Source organism: Nomascus leucogenys, chromosome 21, assembly GCF_006542625.1.
Source record: "Nomascus leucogenys isolate Asia chromosome 21, Asia_NLE_v1, whole genome shotgun sequence".
NCBI lineage: Eukaryota > Metazoa > Chordata > Mammalia > Primates > Hylobatidae > Nomascus > Nomascus leucogenys.
This window is the reverse complement of record NC_044401.1, coordinates 9,392,186-9,416,952: the sequence shown is the minus strand read 5'-3', so window position 1 is coordinate 9,416,952 and position 24,767 is coordinate 9,392,186. Positions and strand designations below refer to the sequence as shown.

The window sequence follows — 24,767 nt, the reverse complement described above, 5'->3', positions numbered from 1 at the left end:
AGTTTGGAGAAGCCACACATTTTGTTTAATGTCTTATCTTGGTCATCGTAGAATTTGAATCTCTGTTCTTGTCACTGTAGCTGCTTACATAATATGTTTTCTGAGCAACTAACATAAAGTTTTGTTAAGTACTATGTAATTTAAAGCTCAATTCTATTTTATCAAGATTCACTAGACTCAAAGGCAAAAGATACCATTACTTTTATTCTTTGTGGTTGCTGGCCGTTTGATAGTATAGCAGTTAGAGACTATCTTTAAGACTTTGTGTGCTTTGAGGTATCAGAGTAAGCCTGTAGCATCTGTTACAACCAAAGTACCACACAATCAAACGTTAAGTATTGAAGGAAAAGTAGAAAGTAAAATTTGTTTATTTTATTTCATCATGCCCAACCCTCTGCCAAATTTTGACTTGCAGTGAAAGTCATCCATGCTTGTTTACTATCTGAAGCCAAACCAAAAAGCACAATTCTATTTTAATCCTGATTATAAGTGTTGCCTTCAAGGATATAATTAGGTCATTTCCCCAAGGCAAAGAGGTGGGGTTATTTAACAGCATAAAATAAGACACCATTTTAGAACTGTCACCCGTGGTGATATATGCTTCCTAGATTGGACGAGCTTTCATACCAGCCATCAGTAACATAAAAGACATCTAAATACATCCCTTTGGCATCTGGTCCTGGACAGTTCATTACATTAGGTCCAGTTTTGATTCCACTTCTGTCTTTATTTTAGCTTTACTTTTCAAAATATAAATCTCTGCCTTCAATTTCTATCGGAATATATGTAAACTGACAAGTACAGCTTTGTGGGATCCTGTGGGGGCCGTACTTACTAAATAGTGTTCAATCAATCATGTCATGCTTGAGATTACTTGAGAATGATTGTTAAGCTGTGGCAGGGACAACTTCTGGAAACCTAACAGTGGAGCAGTCCTCATCTGCAAGGAGCAGCCCAGAAAACTTCATGCTTCATTACAAGAGCAAAGTACATCTTTTAAGCTAAGATAAATGACCATTTTTCATTTTCTCAACTGCCCATCTTAAGGAATAGAATAAATTGTCCTGAGTTTATCTGCCTCTCCCCTACATATTACAGCATCTTTCTGAAAATACTATCCACTTTTTAGACTCCAAATCATAAGTGCTTTGTTTATCTTAAGCTCTTTTAATCATATGGGCATTTTAAAGCTTAGGTTTTACAGTTAATTTCTGCTTCTAAACATCTGTGACCTGAAACAAAACAAATAATTAGCTATAGACGCAATGGGTTTTGCACTTTCCCAGGCTCGTCCTTTGACACGCTACCTGCCTGTCCGGAAGGAAGACTTTGATTTGCGGAGCCATGTAGAGACTGCTGGCCACAATATTGACACCTGTTACCATGTATCAATCACAGAAAAGACCTGCCGAGGATTCCTCATCAAAATGGGTGGGAAAATTAAAACGTGGAAAAAACGTTGGTTTGTTTTTGATCGGAACAAGCGAACATTCTCTTATTATGCAGGTGGGTGATAAAAACAATTTAAGCCATATACTCAAATCAAGAACCCCCTGTTAAAGAGCAAAGGCAACTGAAATTCAGTGAAAATAGGTAGGCTGATACGTAACAGAATTAATGGCAATATTAGATTTGTAGGTGTATGTTATTTTATATTTAGATTATACAGTCCATATGATATGAATTTCCTTTCTAGAAATAGTAAACATTATATGTTACTTTAAAAAGTGGGAAGTGGTCTATGTTACTTCTGAAGTAAACTCAGGTCCCAATAAATATTAAGTAAAATTTATTCTTTAGATCAAAATATTGCCTTTTATTTGTTTTTCTGTTTTAATCCATTCTTTATTTAGGTAACAAGTTGTTTATGTTCACTGCATTTTATGAAACATCACAATATCTTACTAGAAATACTATCACTATAGGGTGGGAGCAGAAAAAAATATTGCCTTTCAAACCACCACACCAGAAAAGAAAGTGGGGGAGGTTTGTGATTGATTGATTGTCATATGTCCCATTTAAGTCAGACACAATTAGGCAGCCATAGCTGAAAATCATTCAACTATTGTTCATAAACTAGAATGGTCTTTTAAGCACAGAGAGTAAAGCTCATTGGTAAACTAGTGATCAGTAATATTTATTAAGTGACTGAAATATTTTTGGATTCTTAAATGTTGACTGACAAGAAACATACCCTACCGAATAAATGCAGGAATATTAGTGTAACTGGCAAACTTATTAAGAACCTCTTATTTCCTCTGGGATCACATACAAAACATGTCCATTTTTAGTACAAGTATAGCTCTGCTTTCTTTGCAGCTGCTAAAAAAGAGTGGTGTCTTGCCAGATATTATGAAAAAACCCTGTTTTGCGGTGACTATCAGTATTTATGAGTATCACCAGGAATAGTAAAATGTATTGATGCAATAAAGTGTAAATAACAGTCTAGTCATTTAATCAATCCAGTGAGGTCAGGTTATGTTTATAAGGAGAAGTGTGAGAAACCAAGCAGCCTGTGGAAGAAAGGAAAGAGTGGCTCAGGAGCCCCAGAATGTGGGTGAGGAGCCGGTAGGGGAATGCCTGCCTTTCACCGAGGAGCTCTTTGGGTGAGGTTCCAGTTACTGCAGAAGTTAGTGGCCTGAAGCCAATGGCCTGCCGGTCCCAGGTCCCCTGCTTTGCCTCTCTAAGGCTTTTTGTCGTTGAGTTTTATAAACATCCAGAGCAGCTTTCTTCAGTTAATACAATTTGATGTCTGCACACTGCATAAACAAAACTGTATGATGTGGTATTGTCTTCAGAAAACCTCACCCAGAATTTTCCAAAAATACAACTTTAAAAAACTTCAGACAAAAACTGCTTCACTCTTCTTCTGTGCCCCTGTTCTCTGTGAGCCTTATTTCATTCTCTTATCTATCAGCCAGGTGAGTGGTTTCATGCCCTGGCCAGCTGCTTCAAACCTAAGCTCCAAGCTTCAGACCCATGTAAATGTGTCTTTGCAAACCGAAACTTCTGGTGACTGATTTCAATTTTTAAAAAATACCAAAACCTTCTTGGTATATGAAAAATTACCGAGAACCCTAATTTAAAAAAAACAGGCAAAAATCACATTTCATTCGCTTTTTAATATGTATTTATGATATAACTGGCTGGTGAGACCTAGTTGGACAAACGCTGCTCGTTCGGCTCTGTTTACGGCCATCACCTATCAGCTTTGTCCACTCCTACCCCCACCCCTGCTTCTCATACACAACAAGCACAGGAATAGACCAGTCCACAGGCAGTCATCCAGATCGCAATTTAGGCTGTACTTAACCCTGCAGAAGTCATGTCCCTTCTGCTTGTCAGTGAGGGAAATGGCCGTGTACTTGTGAAGGAGCTGCAAATGTGAAAGCTGAGTGGCAAAGTCCCAGGACTCTGTGTTATTCATGGCCCTGGCCTTTGTCTTTGGCCTCCTGCATATTAACTGGGATCTTTAGGAGAGTCTCTAAAGAAAACCGAGGCCTAGAAAATATGTCTGCAAATTGATGGCATAATACTGAGAGAGACAGAATGTGCAGCGTTATCTCATCAATTTGCAATCTCATCATTGCTTCTCTTCGCTCATAATGTGGCTGTGAGGCTTATATTTTTCAGAGTTCTTTCTCATGTATGAAGTGCCCTGCAAACCAAAGTTTCCTTCTGCTTGCTTGAAACACTGGCAAGATTTGCTTTTATCTCCAGATTATATTTTACATTTGCTTTCAGAAAACAAAGTATTATTGTATTCTCATGAATTACTGCAATATCATTTCCAGCAAATGTTTGAGAGATACATTGACCTTGTCTTTCACAGAAACTGACTGAAACTTACTGAACATGGTATCAGTTAAAACAGTGTTTCACAAGGAAGAGGAAAAACGAAGAAAAAAATATGGTCCATGGGCAAATAGGTTAGGATATTCTGGATTAAATGCAATTAAATAGTTTTACTCTCTGCTGAACTTTTCAGGGCCATTATTTTTTAGACTAGCTTTTTGTAGTTAAAAAAGGACATTCACCTAGTAAAAAATTCAAAATATAACAAAAATTTGTATGATGAAAGTAAGTCTCTTTTTCATCACAAAAGTTCTGATCTCTCATTTTTAAGCCTGAAATATTTCAGATTTTCTCTATTCACTTTTATATATGTTTCAGTATGTATATTTTTCTTTTTTTCTCTTATGTATTTGGGACTAAGTTATTCATTCTATTCATACCCTATTTCATATAATGGTATTTCAAGGGTTTTTTCCTTAGGAGCAGATACAGATCTACCTCCATCATTTCAGTAACTTTGTAGATTTCATTGTATGGCTGGTCTATAATTGAATCAGTCTCCTATTAAAGCTCAAGCAGATCTTTTGCAACCTTGTGCCACAACAAACACAAATCCATGTACATTTATTTGCACACACATGAGATCTTATACAGTAAGTAGAATTGCTTAGTAAGAGGATTTTTGTGTTTTTAATTGTGTTTGTTTTACCAACTGTCTTCCAAAAGAGGCTGTCTTATTTGCACTTCCACTACTAGGGTAGGATAGAGTCTCTTTCCCTGCCTCCTCATTCATGCTCTTAAAATTCTTTAATATGCTGACATGCACTGTGATCCTTGCAGAGTTTGTTACAAAATATTTCAAGGACTTAGTAGATCACAGAGTGGTGCTGTATGTTTGAGTCATGTTTTGGTTGTTTTTGTTTTGCTTTGTTTTTATGGTAAATTTGATGAAATCTTTGAAAACAGTTTGGAAATTGTTACATTGCAGACAAGCATGAAACTAAATTGAAAGGAGTAATATACTTTCAAGCCATTGAGGAAGTATATTATGATCACCTCAAGAATGCTAATAAGGTAAACATCAGTTTTCTAAATTCCTACAATTTGAATGCATAATTAAGAAGGGAAAAATATTTTTGGAGTCTAAGAAGTTTGAAGTGGATGTTCTGATATAACAGATAGATATGACCAGAATGGTGCTGGAAAAGTAAACACGAAGTAAGTGGGATGGCTGTTCTTTTTGAGGAAAAAAATATAGCAAATTGAGGAAATATTCTGGACATAATGGTTTGGGAAACCCTGTGAAGTGACTCTGCCAGGGTTCTAAAAAGAAGCTACCATATAGTTAAGAGGGGGATCATGAGCAAGTCCTAGTAGGGCTAAGAATAACAGCTACTATTTATTAAGCTCCTACTCTCAGCTAAGTACCCTGCTAGAGCTTTACAAACTAGCTGCTGAAATAATTTATGAGTTCTGTCTGAGAGTTCTTGTTCAGAAAAATAGTCAATCCTGAAAAAGGCTCTGGGACAGGTGTGTGAGTTATAGTAGAGCAAAAGTAACGCCTTTGTAAATTTAATAAATTGAAAATTTTGAAGAAGTCATCACATGTCTGTGTTATTTAATGTTGTATTTTAAGATGTTTATTTTACATTCATTTTCCTTTTTTGAATTTTAGAGTCCTAATCCGTTACTCACCTTTAGCGTCAAGACTCATGACAGAATCTATTACATGGTAGCCCCATCGCCAGAAGCCATGCGGATCTGGATGGATGTTATAGTTACGGGGGCAGAAGGTTACACTCACTTCTTGTTGTAGTGAACTGAGGCAACAGTCTACTTCAGGGCAGACGGCAATAATCTCTTACAAGAATGAAGCCATATTCGACCCCAGATGAGAAAACCCAACAGGTCCATCCCTTGAGCTGTAAACACTCAGAACTCCTTTCATATCAAGACAAGTTATTTGTAAAAAAGAAAGAAGGGGTTTCAATACAAACCTTGATAATAAATAGCAAAATAATTGAAGCTTCCATGAGAAAGAAAACACTATTTTGATAAATTGGATCACTTATGGGAACATTTCTTATAAACTGTTTTTAATCAGTTGTTGGATTTGGTGAAATAAACTAAACAGGTTACAGAATATCTGTATGTACTTGGAAATACAGAATAACTTTATCACCCAAATCATTGGCATTGACATTATTGGTAATCAACTGGCTTTTTTTAAAAAAGGTAGCATTTTGTTGACAGTTATTTTGTAAACATAAGCAAATAAGGGCTTGGAGGGAAATACATTTTAGGAGGAGTTTTGCCTTAATTTTTTAAGTACTGCACCAAAACCAAAGACCTGACCTGACTTCTGTGGAACAGTAGTAACTGCAAGTGATGAACTGCATTTCGTATTGTTCTGTATATTTCAAAATGGTATTTTGATGCCATCAAATGCCCAGGAAATTGACTTTGCAGTGTCACCACTGGTGTAAGCTACTATATATATATATATATATGTAGTAAACCACTTTTTGTAAAAGAAGAAAGAGCAAAAAGCTGTGCGTTTTAGAAAAAAAAAGCCATGTTACGCAACAGGCATTCTGTCATGTTGAACAATTTTAAATAAAGAGAATATCTGGCGTTAGGAGCTTGTTTTGCTGAAGATTTCTCCATTCCTGGTGCTGAGAATAAAGGCAACCAGTAGCCAATGTCCTTTAGATTGTCTGATTTCTTTTTGTTGTGGAGCACACCTGCTAACTGCTCCCTCGACATAACTATGAAATCATAGCTCTGTTTTCACCAAAGAACAGACCAATTAAAATACTTATTTGCAGAAGTGGTGTAGTTCTACAAAACGGCAAATGAAGTTCAACTTAATATTCTTTATAATGTATTTTTTTTTACGATTAGCCTTTTTTTTAGTTAATTTTTGTCAAATGAAACGACTTCAGGCAAGTCTCTTTTATAATGGTTTTTCAAGTGCCATTTATTCTAGTTTATCATGTTTTGCATGTTTGAAAGTATGAATGTACTCTTTCCTAAAACATGGCAAATGAATAGATGTAGAGAATAACAATATTACTTACAAGATGAAATGATTAGATTAGAAGTGTCCCTTTATTAAACTTTGTCAGCCTGACTGGGTACAATTCTTTTGTTAATTTGCAGTGTGGTTTGTATACATGTATACGTATTGTCAATAATAAGATTTTGCAACTGGATGACACAAGATTTTACTTGAACAGTGAAGGACAAAAATCATGATTGTGGAAAATATTTTTAAAATCTGATTTTGCAGCGATCACTTTTAAACCCTGTAGTGATGTAAGACTAAAATATAATTGCTAAGATTTTGTTGGTTAATGTAAAGATATGACTTTTCTGCACTGTACTCTCTTCATAGGATTGTAAAGGTGTTCTAATCCAATTGCATGATGTAGTAAGCCTCTTAAATATGTGTGTTAAATATATTGAGTTTGGATTAAAATGTTGACCTGATTTCACATTTGAAAATAAACTCATCTCTCATTTTGAAGTTACCTATCTGTAGTATGATGGAGGATGAATTAATCGCAAATGACAGTTGTAGAAACTACATAAAGTTTGTTGTGTGCTAACATTATGATTTGTAGTGTATAAACTGAAGTATTCCAATAGAAGTATCTCTAGTTACATCCTATTGCTTACAAAATGAAATGAACCCTGAAAAACTCTGACATCTTACTGTTGTCTGTTTACACAGATACATTTATTGCTGGGGATTGCAAGGAGTGTGTTTACTTATCCTTATATCTTACAGGAAAAAAAATCATGTAAATGTGATATAAAGCTTTATTTGGTGGGGGATCTCATTTGTCTCCCTGAACTAAGGCAGCAGATTTCAGAGAGAGAAGCTTCCCTCAGCAGTATGTCCCTTTGCCCCCTTTATATATTGATGAAGTCAACATTGACAATAGGTACCCAGAGTGGAAACAAATTTGTCTACTTCAAGCTCATCACTGTCCATAAAAGCATCTGTACTTGCCACTGGCCATAATTTTTTCTAATTTGTTAGACAACAAGAGTGAATATAGAAAACAATCCATGGGTTTCTCTGCTTTTCTGTGCAGTGATTTTCCCACTATGACCAGTCAGATTTTTCATCTTACTGCAAGTAAAATGCAAGAAGACTTGCAAAAATAAAGAGGAAGAAAAAGGAGAGAAGTGATTGAGAATATTTGCAATTATCCAAAACATGCAGAGAGAAGTGTTTGTTAAGATATAAGGGATGGGCTGGGTGCGGTGGCTCACACCTGTAATTCCAGCACTTTGGGAGGCCAAGGGGGGGGGTGGATCACCTGCAGTCAAGAGTTCGAGACCAGCCTAGCCAACATGGTGAAACCCCATCTCTACTAAAAATACAAAAATTAACCAGGCATGGTGGCGGGTGCCTGTAATCCCAGCTATTCAGGAGGCTGAAGCAGGAGAATCGCTTTAACCCAGGAGGTGGAGGTTGCAGTGAGCTGAGATCACGCCAATTGCACTCCAGGCTGGGTGACAAGAGCGAGACTCTGTCTAAAACACACACACACACACACACACACACCCAAAAAGAAATATAAGGGATGATGAAATGACATGCATCAGGCACACCTTAGTGATTTAGTCCCTTAGAGTCTACAACAGGTCTAATGGAGAATGGGCAACATAGCTCAGCATCTTTTGGAGTATGTCCTGAAATCAAGTTGCTGTCCTTAACTATATGTCCTTAGTAGAGAGAGGCATCCCACCTCTCAAGAAAGAGATCTATTCAGTCTTTATTTATCTAACTGTTCCAGACCGTTCCAACAGTCCAGGTTCTCACAACTCCAAAGACATGCTGGATTCACTATATCCAAACTTTGCCTTTAATTCTGGTACCAATTACTGCCCCCCAAATTTATAACCAGGATAATAAAAGTTACTTTACTATCATATATACTCAAAGTATTACACAAGCCACCATAACTTTTAAATAGGAAACTACTACATAAAACTCCATGGTTGATGCTTGAGGCCCCCAGGAATTAGTTTGAAAGGTATTTAGAGCTGGAGTCCGGAAACCCTTGTACTACAATTTATTCAACTATTTTTCTATTGTTAGCCATTCCCATTTTTTTCCTTCTCTTTGTCTCTAAAAACGGTGTAGTAGATAATATGCAGTCTTAAGAACTAGTGTTGTTTTCTATAGCATAATCACAAACTGGTGCCACTGCGTTAAAAGGCACTGGAATGGATGCATATTTTAAAATTGTAATAGATGTGGCCATATTACTTGACAACAACTTTTAGCAATTCACCTTCCTAGCAATCATACATAAGTGCTAGTGTCTAGCATCCTTGCCAATTATTTTTCTTTTTTGCCAACTGAATGGGGGAAAAAAGGCATTATTTTTTTAATTCCAGTTTTTCATTTAGTGAGTCTGAGCATCATGTTTCCTTATATGGGCTGCCTATTTATAGCTGTTGGCCAATTTTATTTGAATTATATTTTTTATTTCTAGGAGCAGGCTGAATAGAAGTTTTAACGTATCTGTGCTACAAAATCCATTTTTCTAAGCTCTTAATCAACTTAAGGTGTCTTGCCATTCAAAAAGTTTAAATTCGTATACAAATATATTTTTTATTTATGATGTTGGGTTTTGAAATCTTGGTTAAGAAAGTCCCTTCTGTCCCCAGATTATATAATATTCTCCTAAAATTTATTTAGTCTCCTCAGTTGTATTCTTCCGTTGAAATCAATTTTTTACTGAAATTTATTTTCGCATATAGCACGAGGAAGGGGCCAAGATAATTCAATATTTCGTTAATCAGGCATATAGATTTAGAGCGGGGACTGTCCGATACCATTCCAGGTTATACAGGCGAGATTAATGTCAGATCTTGGGAGCATTTCCAGTACACGTTAAAATTGTCACGCGGTCGGCGGGACTGCAGGTGATGCAGCAAGCCTGGTGTCCTCGACAGGCGACGGTTTCCCATCTAGGACCGTTGGATAGGGTTCCTTTCTGAGCTTCCAGCTCTGTAGTATCTATCAGCCCGCTGATAGGGCAGCCTCCCGACGCCACTCAAAACACCCCAAAGGCCCCAAGCCAAACCCCACTACTGGCAAAACCAACAGTCCAAAGGAAAGTAAAGAGCCACGACGCTCTGCGCATGTGCGCTCTTCGCAAGCTGAAAATCGTGCGGGGAGCTCTTCAGCAAGTTCCGCCTTCCGGCCTGAAGCGCATGCGCAGCCTCGGTTCGGTTGCGTGGTGTGCGACTCTGTGGGACACAGCAGGGTGCAGGGACAACTAGGAAGATGGCGGTTGCGCGCTTGGCTGCTGTGGCGGCCTGGGTACCTTGTCGGAGCTGGGGCTGGGCAGCCGTCCCCGTCGGTCCCTACCGTGGCCTCAGCGCACTGCTTGCACGGATACCTCAGCGGGCGCCACGGTGGCTCCCAGGTCAGTGTCCGAAAGGCGGGAGTAGGACGCGTTCTTTCGAACGCCTCGGGTTCCGTCAGTTCCTGTGCCTGTGCAGTACGTCTTTGGCGCCCGGTTCAAAAATGCTCCTCCCCCTTTCTCAGCACCCCAGTTCTAGGCGCTTTGTAGACTTCTGGTGAAGGCTGTGAGGAGAGCTCTGCCGCGGCCCTGCGGCATTCTGGGCACCCCGGGCCCTCGCTGGCGTTTTACACTGTGCAGTTTAAAGAGCTCCTGCTCCTTGCCTGCCTCCCCTGCATTAAACGCCAACACTAGAAAAAATTAAAATGTGCGTTTAATGCAGTATTATTAGTTACTTCTACGAATTTGTAGATTGGGACTCCTAAAATGCGTAGACTGACTCTCCTTTGAGTTGAGGGAACCTAACAATGCGAGGCATGTTCTTTGTAAAAGTGTGGACGCCCTCATAAGCCTAATTTCTAGTTCTGCCTTCTTGCTGCACCCACTCAGTGAAAGAACCATAATCATTATTGCACAAAGGAAACTAGAATTTGGGCCAAAAATCAGAGAACCTCGTATATGTATATATAGTCTTTGAATTAGATCCTTTTATTTTTTTGGCTTTGTGTGTTTACACCATTGCCACGTAGCTGTCAGATGATGCATGATGCTTGGAGTGGTAATTAATGTCACGGCAGAGATCTTTTGTATGGAGATTTTTGTATCCAATTTTAAACTTTTATAATCAGATTAACTTGCATTTAATTGTGCGCAACCAAAAGGCATGTTACACATGCAAATACTCCTAGCAAAATGTAGTATGTCAGTTCATTAACCAGAGTATAATATTATTTCATCTATTTAGCAAACGTTCATTGAGCACTTATGCACCAGGCTTTGAACTAATCCTTATGTTCGAAGATGATTTATGAATATAATTACATGAATCTGTCTACTTAGAACTTACATTAAATAAATTATAATCATCTTGGGGGGAAATTATGTTTTGAGAGGTGATTTCTGGAAGAGGATAGTAAGAATTTTTTTTAGTGCTCAGCTGAGTAGATGGGAAATGAACATGAGTGGATCAACATAACTGGTCCTTGCCAAGAGTTTTAAATTTGGCATATTTCTCTATACTTTGAAACAAGCTTTTATGTAAAAAGGATAGCTTTAAGGCCTTCAATTACATCTTTTAAAAATCAACTTCTTAATTACAAAGTGGGGAAAACTTTAGCAGCACACATGGATTTTCTTCTCAAGACTGAGAAGTTTTCAAAGTGGAGGACGGCTTCATTTAATATAAAAAAAGAAAATGTATTAGTCCAAAGACTCTAAGGAAGTACACAAACTTAGTGTCTTTGGAAAGAAGAGGTGGGATTATAAATGACTCTTTTAAAAAAAATCTACTTGTTTCTTAAGGGCAAGTATGGATTTTATAATGGGGGAAAATTTGAAAAACGATGAAATAGAATAATCTTATAAAGTTCACCAATTGTACTGTTGTACTTAAATTACACTAAAATCTGGGTGTACCATTTACAGAAAGCCAAACCAACAAATAAAATGCAAAGTGATTGCATAGGTCTATAAGAAATCTCCTTCCAAAAACGATACTATCATATGTTATTTTTAAAGAAACTGCTCATTGAACCTACCTCAGCTGATAATAAAATTATGAGTTGTTACCATGGCCCATGATTTCTTGGTTGAGGTAGGCGGTTGGATGGGCAGGTGGATGGGAGTCAGTAATGAAAAGGGCACAGCACGTCCTCCTTTGAAACAATTTTCCAAGGGCAGACCAAACCTGTTTCTTCCCTGACCCCCAAGAAAGTAGGGATGCAAGGCCAGGCATGGTGGCTAACACCTGTAATTTCAGCAATGGGAGGCCAAGGTGGGAGGGTCACTTGAGCCTGGGAGTTTGAGACCAGTCTGGGCAACATAGTGAGACCCTGTCACCACAAAAAGTACAAAAATTAACCAGGTGTGGTGGTACATGCGTGTAGCGTAGCTACTGGGGAGGCTGAGGCGGGACGATGGCTTGAGCCTGGGGAGTCGAGGAGGTCCAGGCTGCCGTAAGCTAGGATTGCACCACTGCACTCTAGCCTGAGTGACAAGGTGAGACCCTGTCTCAAAAAAAAAATAAAAATAAAAATAAACAAAAAATAAGGGATGTGAAACTTACCAAACAAAAAATAAATTTAAAAACAAAGCCAAAAATCTCACAAGAGAGGGCTGAAACTATTGCGGGTAAATCTGAATGTTGATTGATACTGTTTAGGATAGATGATAAAGCAGCAACAGGAAAATGTTTTTTGATTAGTCTCTGTCTTTTGTTGTCTTGAAATTCCTACCGCATTGTGTATTTTGGAAGAATCAAGATTGGACTTTGCTCAAAGAAGATTACTGATGTTGGCATGATTTTAAAACTGGAGATCTCATGCACAGACATATTAACTTAGTACTTTGAGTCTGTTCTTGTTTTTTTCTATTAAATGGAAATAGTATTTAACATCATTTCACTGAGATAAGAAAGTTAAGATCGGAAATATGTATGGTTTTCCAAAGACTGAATTTACAAACCATAGTTTACTTTTTGTGTACTTTGTTTAGCTTGTAGACAAAAGACGTCACTGTCATTCCTTAATCGACCAGACCTTCCAAACCTGGCTTATAAGAAGCTAAAAGGCAAAAGTCCAGGAATTATCTTCATCCCTGGCTATCTTTCTTATATGAATGGTACAAAAGCATTGGCGATTGAGGAGTTTTGCAAATCTCTAGGTCACGCCTGCATAAGGTAGGAACAACACATTACTGAGAAAATATTGCTACTGTTATCATTACAATGGAGAATTACTTCTGTTCTAATCAGTTGAAGTAAATGCCAGCATTTGTATACATTATTTTAATGGTCTGTAAACTTGCATCTTGTGATTTAGGGTAATTTTAAAAGCAACCTTTAAAAGACCTTTTTTAAAGGCCTTTGTGCCATGCTGACAACCCTGGCAGGAAAGGACATCTTAAGGGAAATAGTGGTAACTAAGCTCTTTAGAGGCAATAATGTATGTGACAGCAAACAGATATACTAGTTGGCTTTCATATAGTCTCTTATAATTTTCCACTGGGGACTTAAGGACTTTATTTGATCACTGTTTATCTAAAAGTAATACATGTATTTAAAAGTATTATATAATGCAAATTTCTGCTGAGTTTTCTCTTCCCTATCCTGTAATCTGAATATGTAGAAGCATAAATAGGGATAAGTGGTACTTAACTCAAGCTTGATTTTATAATTCCTAATTTTTCATACTGAGAGTTATTTTAGTAAATAACTTTATGTTATTATGTTATTACCTTATAATAACATAAAGCAGTCACATGTTTAGTATCCACTGTCCAGAAGAGATGGTATGATTTCGTAAAAAGAAGATTAGCCTGGAATTCAAGAAACATGAGTTCTAGAATAAATTCTAGCAATAACTATGACAAGACAAGTAAGTTAATAAACATTGGACCTAAGTTTGTCATCAAAAGAAAGAGGTTGGACTAGAGATAACTTCTGAGTTATTTTCTAGCACTAACAGCCTAAAAATCTATCCATCTAAATTTTTAGAAGAGTGATTCACTAACATTCATTCAATAATTCTAGAAAATACAGCTATATATAAAACTTTCAGACTACCTGTTCAATATATTAGCAGCAATTATGTCAATTATATGGATTTAATCTTATTTCTTTTACCAAACTAATGAATTATTTTATTTTCATACTCAGAACTCTTTTAAAATCTGTTCTGACTTATTCTGAAGATTGGAGTACTTTTTGGAAATAGATTCTCTAGCACTATACTGACTGCCTGCATAATAACAAAGAATTATAAAACATTGCACTTGCCTATGAGGACCTTTCATTCAGGGTGGGGAAACACAAGATAAAATACATGTGAGAAATTTGGCAGAAATACTCATCAGAATGTGATTGTGTCAAAAGAACGTATACTTAATTGCATAAAGTTAGAGACAGTGAGATTGAAATAGATAAAGGAACGTTGAAGAATAATTCAGATTTGGGTAGGAGGGAAGTGCTGGCCAAGGAGGGGGACTGTCCTGAGCAGAACATCATAATTTCAAAAATATTGTTATCACTTTTCTTTTTTGCCACTGAATAAATTTGAATCAAGAAATCACCATTTTACCAGTTCTAAAATTTCAGCTTTGAGACTATGAGAGTTATAACCAGTTCCTGCCTCCCTATAAGATATAATGTGGCTTTTCTGCATTTTGGATCCTGTATGAGTATACCTTAATAAAGAATAGTGCTTAACTACAAATATTTAGTTTGAACAAGTTCCATTTTATTTGCTCTTATCAAAGTTCATCACAGTCTGATTATTGTTAACCGTTGATTGCACTTTATTTTAGGAGATTTTATCTTCTCTAATTTTTCAGGTTGCTTTCGTTGGGATTTTTTGCTGTAAAATTTAGATCTTCAATGATGAAATAGTTTATTACACAAAAAACATATGACTATATGAATATGTTTTATTAAGGTCCTATTACCATGCCTAAAATAAGACTGATTCAGATCTCAGGAATATAACATATGGTTTTAAGGCTGGTATTCTGTCATAATTATTTGTAATAGAATTTTTATTTGGGACTACATCCCAGACTGTTGAGGCTGCTAAGATGGAGATGTGCTACTGTTTAAAAGTTTTAAAGTGCTGAATATGTTTGGATTATCTTTGTCTCTGGATTTAAAGTGCTGAATATGTTTGGATTATCTTTGTCTCTGGATTGGGGTTCAGCGAGAGTTAACTATATTTTTTTTTACTGATACCCTATTAGTATCACCAAGTATTTATATTTTCCTTCATGAAGGAGCTGTACAAGTATTTTGCATCCTCACCATATATTTGGAAGGCAGCTAACTGTAAAAGATGCCACATTCAGCCATATCCAATTGCCAACTACGAAGAGGGAAAAGGAGAAAATTAGTTGGTGTCTTTCTCCCTTTTTCCCTCCACCCCTTCTACCTGTCTCTTACATACCCTGGATTGAGGGGGCAACAGTAACTGATTTAGACTGCACCAGTTGCCCTGTTCTATTTCCCAAGGATCCAAAATCATTTCACTTCAAACCTAAAGAAAAATTTAATTTCTTCTCTCTCCTATTTCTCATAAATCCCTTACTTACTGTACCAGCCATTCCACCAAAAAGGTTCATTTGAACTAGGCTCTGGGAAAGGACATCAGTAAAGAAGGGAAAAGATATCAGTAAAGAAGATGATGGAAGAAGGTATTCCAGGTAAAGGAATCAACAGTGTGAGGTGTGAAACACATAGAAAACATAGACCTATTTTAGGAACAGTAAGTTCATCAATTTGTCTAAAGCAGTAGTATTCCCTGATGAAGTGAGTACTACTGTAAAATTTAGTAGTAAAAAAAAATTTACTGTAAAATTAATTGTGAAATCAATCTGAAATGACCGGAATATAATGGTTCAAAAAAACAGGCCAAAGCACTAAATGTTTATGTTGTATATCGCAGGGAGCACTGAAGGTAATGCTATAATGTTAAAGAAAAAAACTGACATGTATATAGTGACTCTATTTAAAGACAGAGTCATAGAGACACAAGATAGAAGGCTACTATGATAGTCTAGGTCGAAGATGACAAATAAACACCTACGCCAAGATACTGGACTTACCAAAGTACCAAGAAGGGGATGAACATAAGAAGAAATGAGAATGAATCATGATGGTTTAGGGCAGGCAGTATTCTGTAGCCTGGAAAAACAAACGAATAAAACAGCCTGCTCTTAAGGAACTGACATTCTAGTCAGAGGGAGATGAATGTTTAAAAACAAACTTGATTACAATACAATATGAAAAGTGTTGAGTACATACAAAAGAAAGTGACTGGTACTAAATGGGGCATATATGTCAAGTGAAGTTCCTCAGAGGAGGTGACATGACTTAAAGGATGACTACGAATTTGGGTTGGGGAGGAAGCTGTTCTTGGCAGCAGAACAGCATGCTAAGGCCCTAAGTTATAAAAGGGTGTAACTGGGAATTAGGAGTAGTTCAGTATGACTAGGGTTTAGGTAACCTGTGGGTGTGGTATGATACTTTATACCACCATGATTTTTTATTGATTTGATACCCTTAAGGAGAGGTAAAATTCATAGATCAGACAGATAACTGAGCCTAGATAACTAGGAAGTTGGAAGGAGAAAGGGATGGGTTGGTGATGATGAATTTTATTCTGGTCTCCTTCCCTTCCATTAATTCACTAAATATACACTAAGCACCTACAACTCACAAGGAACTGAACTAGGCACTAGGAACGCAGTGAAACAAAGCTTGTGCCTATGTGGAACTTTCATTCTAATGTGGGAGACAGACGATAAATAATCAAATATATCTCAAGTAGTAATAAGTGCTATGAAGAAAATGAAGCAGAGTAAAGAATTAGAGAATGATGAAAGCAGCACAGTTTTAATAATTGAATGGTCATGGGAGGCTTTTCTGAGGATGTAATATTTGAGCCAAAGGCCTGAATGAAGTGTGGGAGCAATCTAAATGGCTATCTGGAGGAGAGTATGCCATGTGGAGAGAAAAGCTGATGAGACGGGAACTTCAAGAAGGAAAGGGAAGATACAGTTGGGAGGGAGGGAGGGAGGGAGAGAGAGAAAACAATGAGAAATGAGATCAGAGAGGTGATCAGGCACCAAAGTATGGTAAGGACTCTGGATTTAAAGATTATAGAAAGCCTTTGGAGGGTTTGCAAGACATGGTTTTGTTTTAAAAGGATCACTCTACTATATAGGGAAAGACTATGAGTGTGAAAATGCAAACAGGAGACTTTTTAGGAGACTATTGCATTAAGTTCAGTTGAGAGACAGTGTGACTAGGACCAGGCTGGTAGCAGTGGAGGAGGTGAGAAAGTGATTGGACACAGGAAATACTTGAAAGTTAATAAGCCAATAGAATTTGCTAAAATACATATTGATTGTGATGTTTTACTATAAGCATTATAGTAATGAGGAAAGTGCTATCTTGCTTAAAAATTAAAGAAGCAAATATATAGATATTTAGATATAGATTTTTTTCCCTTTTTCCAGGTTTGATTACTCAGGAGTTGGAAGTTCAGATGGTAACTCAGAGGAAAGCACACTGGGGAAATGGAGAAAAGATGTTCTTTCTATAATTGATGACTTAGCTGATGGGCCACAGGTGACTGTTTTTGTTAAGTATGATGATAATTACTATAACCTCATATTTAAGCTGTTTTTTTTTGTTTTGTTTTGTTTTGTTTTGTTTTGTTTTGTTTATTGAGATGGAGTCTCATGCTGTCACCCGGCCTGGAGTGCAGTGGTGCAATCTCGGCTCACTGCAAGCTCTGCCTGCCAGGTTCATGCCATCCTCCTGCCTCAGCCTCCCAAGTAGCTGGGACTACAGGCACCCGCCACCACGCCTGGCTAATTGTTCATATTTTTAGTAGAGACGGGGTTTCATCGTGTTAGCCAGAATAGTCTTGATCTCCTGACCTCGTGATCCACCCGCCTGGGCCTCCCAAAGTGTTGGGATTACAGGTGTGAGCCACTGTGCCCGGCCTAAGCTGTTTCTTTAGATATGAAAATGTTTTTATTTAATTTAAATGTTTAATCAATTTTGATATTTAATTTAAAATGATTCTATTATTTTTACTTTCTAATATTTTGTTTTATGTTTATAACCTGTTCTGTCTTAAAGACCTAATATTTTATTTTATTTTATTTTTAGATTCTTGTTGGATCTAGCCTTGGAGGGTGGCTTATGCTTCATGCTGCAATTGCACGACCAGAAAAGGTCATGGCTCTTATTGGTGTAGCTACAGCTGCAGATACCTTAGTGACAAAGTTTAATCAGCTCCCTGTTGAGGTAAGTCAAAAGTCACTTTTGCCACCTCCATATATTTATCGCTTATACTTCTTCTGCTCCCTCTTTCTTTGAGGGAAGGAGGGACAGAAAACAATAAGTCCTTTGACTTACTGTGCTGGCCCAACTTTTGTCTTAGCTGCCTTTCTGTACACAATCTCTTTTCTACCTTTAACTATTTGGCATCTTGTTTAAGATTTCCTTTCTTCATAGTCTCTTCAAATCATTCTGCCAAATGTTTGAGACACATTAACAAAATCACACTTTGAAATTTCTTTTTTTTTAGCCACACTTTCTTTATTATTACATTTACTTATTTGGATCATACATTGTGATCTCCTTTTGGTCCTCTTACTTTGTGGCATATGGGCAGTAGTGCCTATTCTTATGACTATGTTAGAGTGGGCTAATGAACTGAAACTGCAATCGTCCCTTGGTATCTGAAGAGGATTGCTTCCAAGACCTCCCATGGATACCAAAATCCATAGATGGTCAAGTCTCTGAGAAAAAAAATGGTGTAGTATTTGCACATAATCTTGTATAATCTAAATCATCTCTAGATTACTTAAAATACCTAGTACAATGTAAGCGCTATGTAAATTGTTGTTACACTGTATCGTTTAGGGAATACGGACAAGAAAAAAGGTCTGCACGTTCAATACAGATGTAATCTTTTTTTCCAGATATTTTTGATCCAAAGTTAGTTGAATCCATGGATGCAGAAACCATGAATATGGAGAGCTGACTGTCTTTGTTTTAGCTTAAAAGCAGCCTCAGTTCCTCTCAACAGAACTCTCCAGACAGATATTGTCAGTCAGAGTGACAGAGACACAGAAATTAAAGAAAACAGAGCAGTAGTTTAAAAATATAGTCCCTAGGCTAGCAGCAGCAGCAGCACCTGAGAACTTTTTAGAAACCCAAATTCTTGGGTTTTACCCTGACTCAGAAACTGGGGGTATGGCCCAGCGGTCTGTGTTTTAACAAACCTCTTGTAAAGTTTGAGAGCAATGCTTTAGAGAATGGAGGAAGAGGAGAAGGAGGTTCAGAAATAAAAAAAGAAGAAAAAACGTACGTAGTGTTGAATAGTAGAATGTCATTGATTTGCCTCAATATTGATTGTGATGTTTTACTATAAGCATTATAGTAATGAGGAAAGTGCTATCTTTCTTAAAAATTAAAGAAGCAAATATATAGATATTTAGATATAGATTTTAGATATAGGCATTAATACCTGTGCCGTGTATTAACTAAGTTCATTCTTAGTTCACGTTGTTTTCAGCTCCTTAAGAAATAGCATTGTATGTGTATTCAGGTTTCTCATATTATTTCCTGTCAGAGCTAAAATTACAAAGCTGGTCTTCCTTGAACTTATCTCCTGTTTCTAAATTTTGTTCACTTTCTTGGTGGTTTCTCATACGTAGTTGCTCAATGTCTTCATGTTTTTCCCACCGTTGCCATTTTGTGGATCTAAATGTGGACTCCTTGCCCCATCCTCTTAACTCAATAATACAGCACTTCTCGGGTAGGAAATTATCTCAAGGACATGGCAGATTGAAAAGGAGTTGATTTTGGGGGGTTAGGGGATTTATTGTATTTTGTAATTATTGGTAAATGACAAAACCTGTGTACATTTGTTTTGGTTTTGTTTTTATTTTGGGGGATTTTTAGGGTATCTCTGTTGCCCAGGCTGGAGTGCAGTGGTGCAGTCATTCCTTACTGCAGCCTTGACCTCCCAGACTCAAGAGATCCTCCCACCTCAGCCTCCTGAGTAGCTGGGACCACAAGTGCACACCACTATGCCTGGCTGATTTTTGTATTTTTTGTAGCGATGGGGTCTTGCCATGTTGCCCAGGCCGGTCTTGAACTCCTAGGCTCAAGAGATTCTCCTGCCTTGAACCCCCGAAGTGCTTACACACACAAGCCACTGTGCCTGGCCATGTACATTTCTCTGTGTGTGTGTGTTCACATCATTCAGAGTGAGGATAGGGTAGATACTTTCTAATTGAGAAGATTTATAATCTGCAAATCAAGGCATTTTTTTGCTAATACTTAATCAGATAAGCAGTTGTTAACAGAAGCATGTTGAGCCCTTGGTTAACTTAAAAGCATGTATAAGGAAAGAGCACCAACACTAAGACTACTATCTCTTCACATAAACAGCTAGCCCTAACAATGTCAACGGAGCAGATGTGGAGATTTTTACTATCTTTTATAACCCTGGGAATAGTAAGCCCAGCATATCTCATTGCTTCTATAAGAACTTGACCATCCTCATAACTGACTCTAATCATTATCACCTTCTTTGGACACTAGAGGGCCTCAGACACGATGCACAGCTGTTTGGAATGTACGCTTCTGAACCACATTGCCTTGATAAGTTTTGTTGATGTAGAACTTAATATATTGTACATTTTCTTCAGATAATGTCTTTGCTGTTTCTGAACTTTCTGTTCTTGAGGATTTGAGACATACAACATTTTATAAAGTTAACTTTGTTCTTCAAATGGAGCATTTTCATTCAATTCAGTGGCAGGTAACAGAGCTAGTTGGGGGCCAGGGATGCTTAAAATGAAACTATTATTAATTCAGTGTCTCCTTAATTAGCAAAGCCTCCACTTCAGCTAATAACCAGTGGGACTAAGTTCTATCTGCTGAAGTATTTACAAATTCAGGAACAATCCTGAGTAGCTTGAGGATAGCTAAATGTCATCTTTACTTTAAATATTTGGTTCATATGTTGTTTTAATACAGAGAATGCCATGATATTGATATAGATTTATACATTTTATAGTTTTGTAGAATTTCATTAATTTTAAATCATTTGGAGACATACTTAGAAGTACAGTTTTTTTTTCTTTTACTGTATTATTAAGTCTTTTTGGAATTAAAAATACGTTAAAAGCCTAAGTACGTATAGATTGTATTATGTCATACATATTTTTTAAGTTCTTGTTTTCCTTTTTACATTTGCAATAAATTAACAATTTTAAACATGGGAAAATCATAGTATATTTGTTGAAACTTTAAATTTTTCAAATATGTGTAGCTTTTCTTTCCTTATTTTTTAAAATTTTTGATAAGATGTCCATTCCATTTTTCTAGAAGTGCCCTTCATATTATATGATTGTAAGAGTCTTGAAACTATTCATAGCTTGATTTTTTTTTAGTTTTAAGCTGTGATCATCTTTCCAAAAATTTATTATATATAAATGAACTTTTATGCTCAAAAGTGTTCATGACAATACCACAGTATGAGATGGTCAAACTAAGTCAGTTATGGTAGACTGCTGTGCAGCATTTAAAACCCTTTCATAGAATTTTTTAAACCCAGAAATATATGTACTAAATAAAGCAGCATAGAAAACTGTATATGAATGTGTAATATGTATGCATTCTACATATTACATAAAAACCAAAACACATATGGACAAATATTAGAAGGAAATAAGCCACATATTAATGGTTTTTCTCTCCATAAGATAGGATTATGGGTAATTTATTTCTTCAATTATTTTTATGTTTTCTGTAATGACTGCATGTTACTCGTTATACAAAATTCTAATTTTTTTAGAAAAATTAAGATAAATTATATACAAAATAGGAGTTCTCAAAAAGTCAAAGGACATGTATATTTCATTTTAAGGGAATAAATATACAGATATTATTGTTTGGCTTTCAGGAAGTATGTGGAAGACTTCTTTGTCATCCAGAACAAAAATCAAATTTTTTTCTCTTTTATAGGACCCTGGAAGGAAAAACTATATTTCTTTACATTCAGCTTAAAATTGCATGAGTATGTGTATGATTGTTACAGTGTAATTACTCTTTTTTTTTTTTATTCTTAGTTCTGTGTTTGATTCTTTCTCCTCTTTCCCTATGCCATACCCATTTTAGCTACTTATAAGCACTTTTAGGTTTACAATTTTGAAATCTAAACAGTTTATTCTAAGATTTGATTTTATTTAAATATGAATGATACCTGGACTGATTACAAGAAATTGTAGTGCTTTTCTCCCCCTTCATTTTTCTTTTCAGTTGGGGTGAAGCAACATCTGATTTGAGATAGTGTATGATAAAGTTAGATAAATTTAAATTTAAGTTTGAGTCTTAGCCATAACAGTTAGTAGCCTAGCTCTGAACTGTTGAGCACAATATTTCATTTATCTAAACCATAATATCCTCTTTTATAAAAATAGAATAATAACAGAATTATTATCAGGATCTTATGGAATAATATGTATAAAATACCCATCACAGTACCTTGCTTATAGTAATTATTGATAATTATTATTGTTATATTTTTGTTATCTCTATCCTCTTATTCAAGAACTGCTTTCTTTAGATCTTAAAACTATTGCATGTGTTAATGTTGCCTAAAGTCACAAATACTTTTATTTTTCTTTCTTTTTCCAATAGCTAAAAAAGGAAGTAGAGATGAAAGGTGTGTGGAGCATGCCATCAAAATACTCTGAAGAAGGAGTTTATAACGTTCAGTACAGTTTCATTAAAGAAGCTGAACATCACTGCTTGTTACATAGCCCAATTCCTGTGAACTGCCCTATAAGATTGCTCCATGGCATGAAGGATGACATTGTACCTTGGCATACATCAATGCAGGTTGCTGATCGAGTACTCAGCACAGATGTGGATGTCATCCTGCGAAAACATAGTGATCACCGAATGAAGGAAAAAGCAGACATTCAACTTCTTGTTTACACTATCGATGACTTAATTGATAAGCTCTCAACTATAGTTAACTAGTATCACATGTTTAGTTGGTATGTAAACTAATGTATCCAGAAGATTGGAAGAGGGATAACAAATGAAAGATCCTGATACTTTAGGTTTTTCTCTTTCCTCTATTTTGTAAATATCAGATGAGTATTATTTAATGATGTATTTGCACAAGTAATGTAAATTGTGAAGAAGGACCAGCTGCTGTTTAGAAAATTTTCTCCTTCCTTCTGTCCTTGATTTTTTTTCATTGAAGTATTTCCTTTTTTTTTAATTCAAGAAAAGTTTACCTTTCTTATGCTTATGTTAGCTATGCCAGCTCTTAATTGCATCCTTTTCTAATTAGGATTATTAATAAAGTGTGAATATTTTGTTTTTTATTATAGACAGAAATGTGTAACATTACTTTGGATTTGAAAATGCAATTCACAAAATATAGGGAAATTTTTATTGAAGTAAATTTGAAATGATGGAGAAATTTCAGAAGCATAATAAAGTTCACAATAAGGATAATACTTTATATAATGTATAAAGTATATGTATTATATATATGTTATATAAACTGCACATTATATTCAAACTTAAAATTAAGCTTTTTTTTAAAGGCCCAAAATTGTACAGTGATACAAGGAGCTATTTCTAAATTTTGGGCTTATGTGTAATATATTTAAGTGGGGAATTTCATCTAAAACGATGTAGCATTTTAATATTCTGATTGGTAAAATTAAAGAGGAAATTGATCTTTATATATTATTTCTTGCAGAAACATTCATTATTTTATTAATATTGCCCTAAGTACAGCTAGGCAAGTGATTGCCACCTAAATCAGAAGATGTTCTAAAGTCAGTAAGAAAACGTGAAATGCTAGTGTAAAGGTTGTTTTTTTTCTTTCCTGAATAAAGTGAGGTGTAGATTGAGCCTTGATATTATTGAGTTAATATTTTTTATTTATTAATTTTGGCTGGACTTTATTTAGCTTGATTAGGTTATTATCTGTCAAACCTTTTAAGTTGACAACATGACTCATATATATACATGTATATAAAATGAGCCTGTGTGGAAGACTTATTCAACTCATTAATGAGGAAACCAGCAGATAGTAAACCTGGTTCAAAGTACAATTCAAGAAACTGAGTATTTATGGGCATTGAAGAAAAAGTGTTGAGATAAAATTGCTGTGCAGAAAAAAGTGTTAATGAAGCCGACCTGACTACTTATCCTTAGAGACCTGCTTTACAAGGTTGGCCCTTGATTGGCATCTGGGAACTTGGAGTTCAGGGGGCTTCCACCATTCCCAGAACTGATCAAAGTAGCTTACTATATCTAAACTGTAAAACAGTAGTTTCTCCTGAACACCTACTTTCCTTCTGGGAGTCTGGAATTTTGGTATGTGCCAGGCAGAGACTACCCTTTGTGACCAGCTCCCAGTAAAAACCCCAGGCACTCAGTCTCTGGTTGACAGAGTTTCACAAGTGCTGTTACAACTGGTCGCTGGGAGAATTAAGCTCATCCTCTGTGATTCCACTGGCAGAGGATTCTTGGAAGCTTGCACTTAGTTTCCCGGCTTCACCCCATGTGTCTTTTCCTTTGCTGATTTTGTTTTGTATCCTTTCACTGTAATAAATCATGGCCGTGAGCAGAACTGTATGTGGAGTCTTACGAGTCTTCCTAGCAAATCTTCAAATTTGGGGGTGGTGTTGAGGGCCTCTCCACAGATACAAAACTGGCTTATGTCCTACGGGGCAATTAAACTACAATCCGTGGGTTATCTTTTATACTGGACAAAATTTACAAACCACAAAGATAAATCATCTATGAGTGCCACAGTCTCTGGTGCTGGAGTGGGTTGATAGAAGATGGCACTGGCTATTCAAGGACTTACTTTG

At 36.3% G+C, this 24,767-nt stretch overlaps 2 protein-coding genes across 2 annotated transcripts in view; both read left to right on the top strand.

Moving 5' to 3' along the window:
* PHLDB2 (pleckstrin homology like domain family B member 2) overlaps positions 1-7,492 on the top strand; it is a 115,783-nt gene extending 108,291 nt beyond the window's left edge. The window contains exons 16-18 of the mRNA XM_012501068.2: positions 1,287-1,506; positions 4,784-4,869; positions 5,471-7,492. Of these exons, the coding sequence (XP_012356522.2) occupies positions 1,287-1,506; positions 4,784-4,869; positions 5,471-5,611 (447 nt within the window). The 3' untranslated portion in view covers positions 5,612-7,492. The remainder of the gene's footprint in view (positions 1-1,286; positions 1,507-4,783; positions 4,870-5,470) is intronic.
* Positions 7,493-9,946: 2,454 nt separating this feature from the next.
* Positions 9,947-24,528, top strand: ABHD10 (abhydrolase domain containing 10). The gene is made up of 5 exons (XM_003261797.4): positions 9,947-10,250; positions 12,840-13,023; positions 17,352-17,463; positions 18,013-18,150; positions 22,564-24,528. The coding sequence occupies exons 1-5, from the start codon at positions 10,109-10,111 to the stop codon at positions 22,906-22,908; spliced, it is 921 nt and encodes a 306-aa protein (XP_003261845.1). The 5' UTR covers positions 9,947-10,108; the 3' UTR covers positions 22,909-24,528.
* Positions 24,529-24,767: the final 239 nt, after the last annotated feature.

Excerpts from the sequence above, each read along its gene's own strand:
- ABHD10 (XM_003261797.4), top strand. The coding sequence starts at position 10,109 with ATGGCGGTTGCGCGCTTGGCTGCTGTGGCGGCCTGGGTACCTTGTCGG. Across the intron at positions 10,251-12,839 it reads GGCGCCACGGTGGCTCCCAG|CTTGTAGACAAAAGACGTCA; the intron begins GTCAGTGTCCGA and ends TACTTTGTTTAG. Across the intron at positions 18,151-22,563 it reads TTAATCAGCTCCCTGTTGAG|CTAAAAAAGGAAGTAGAGAT; the intron begins GTAAGTCAAAAG and ends TTTTTCCAATAG.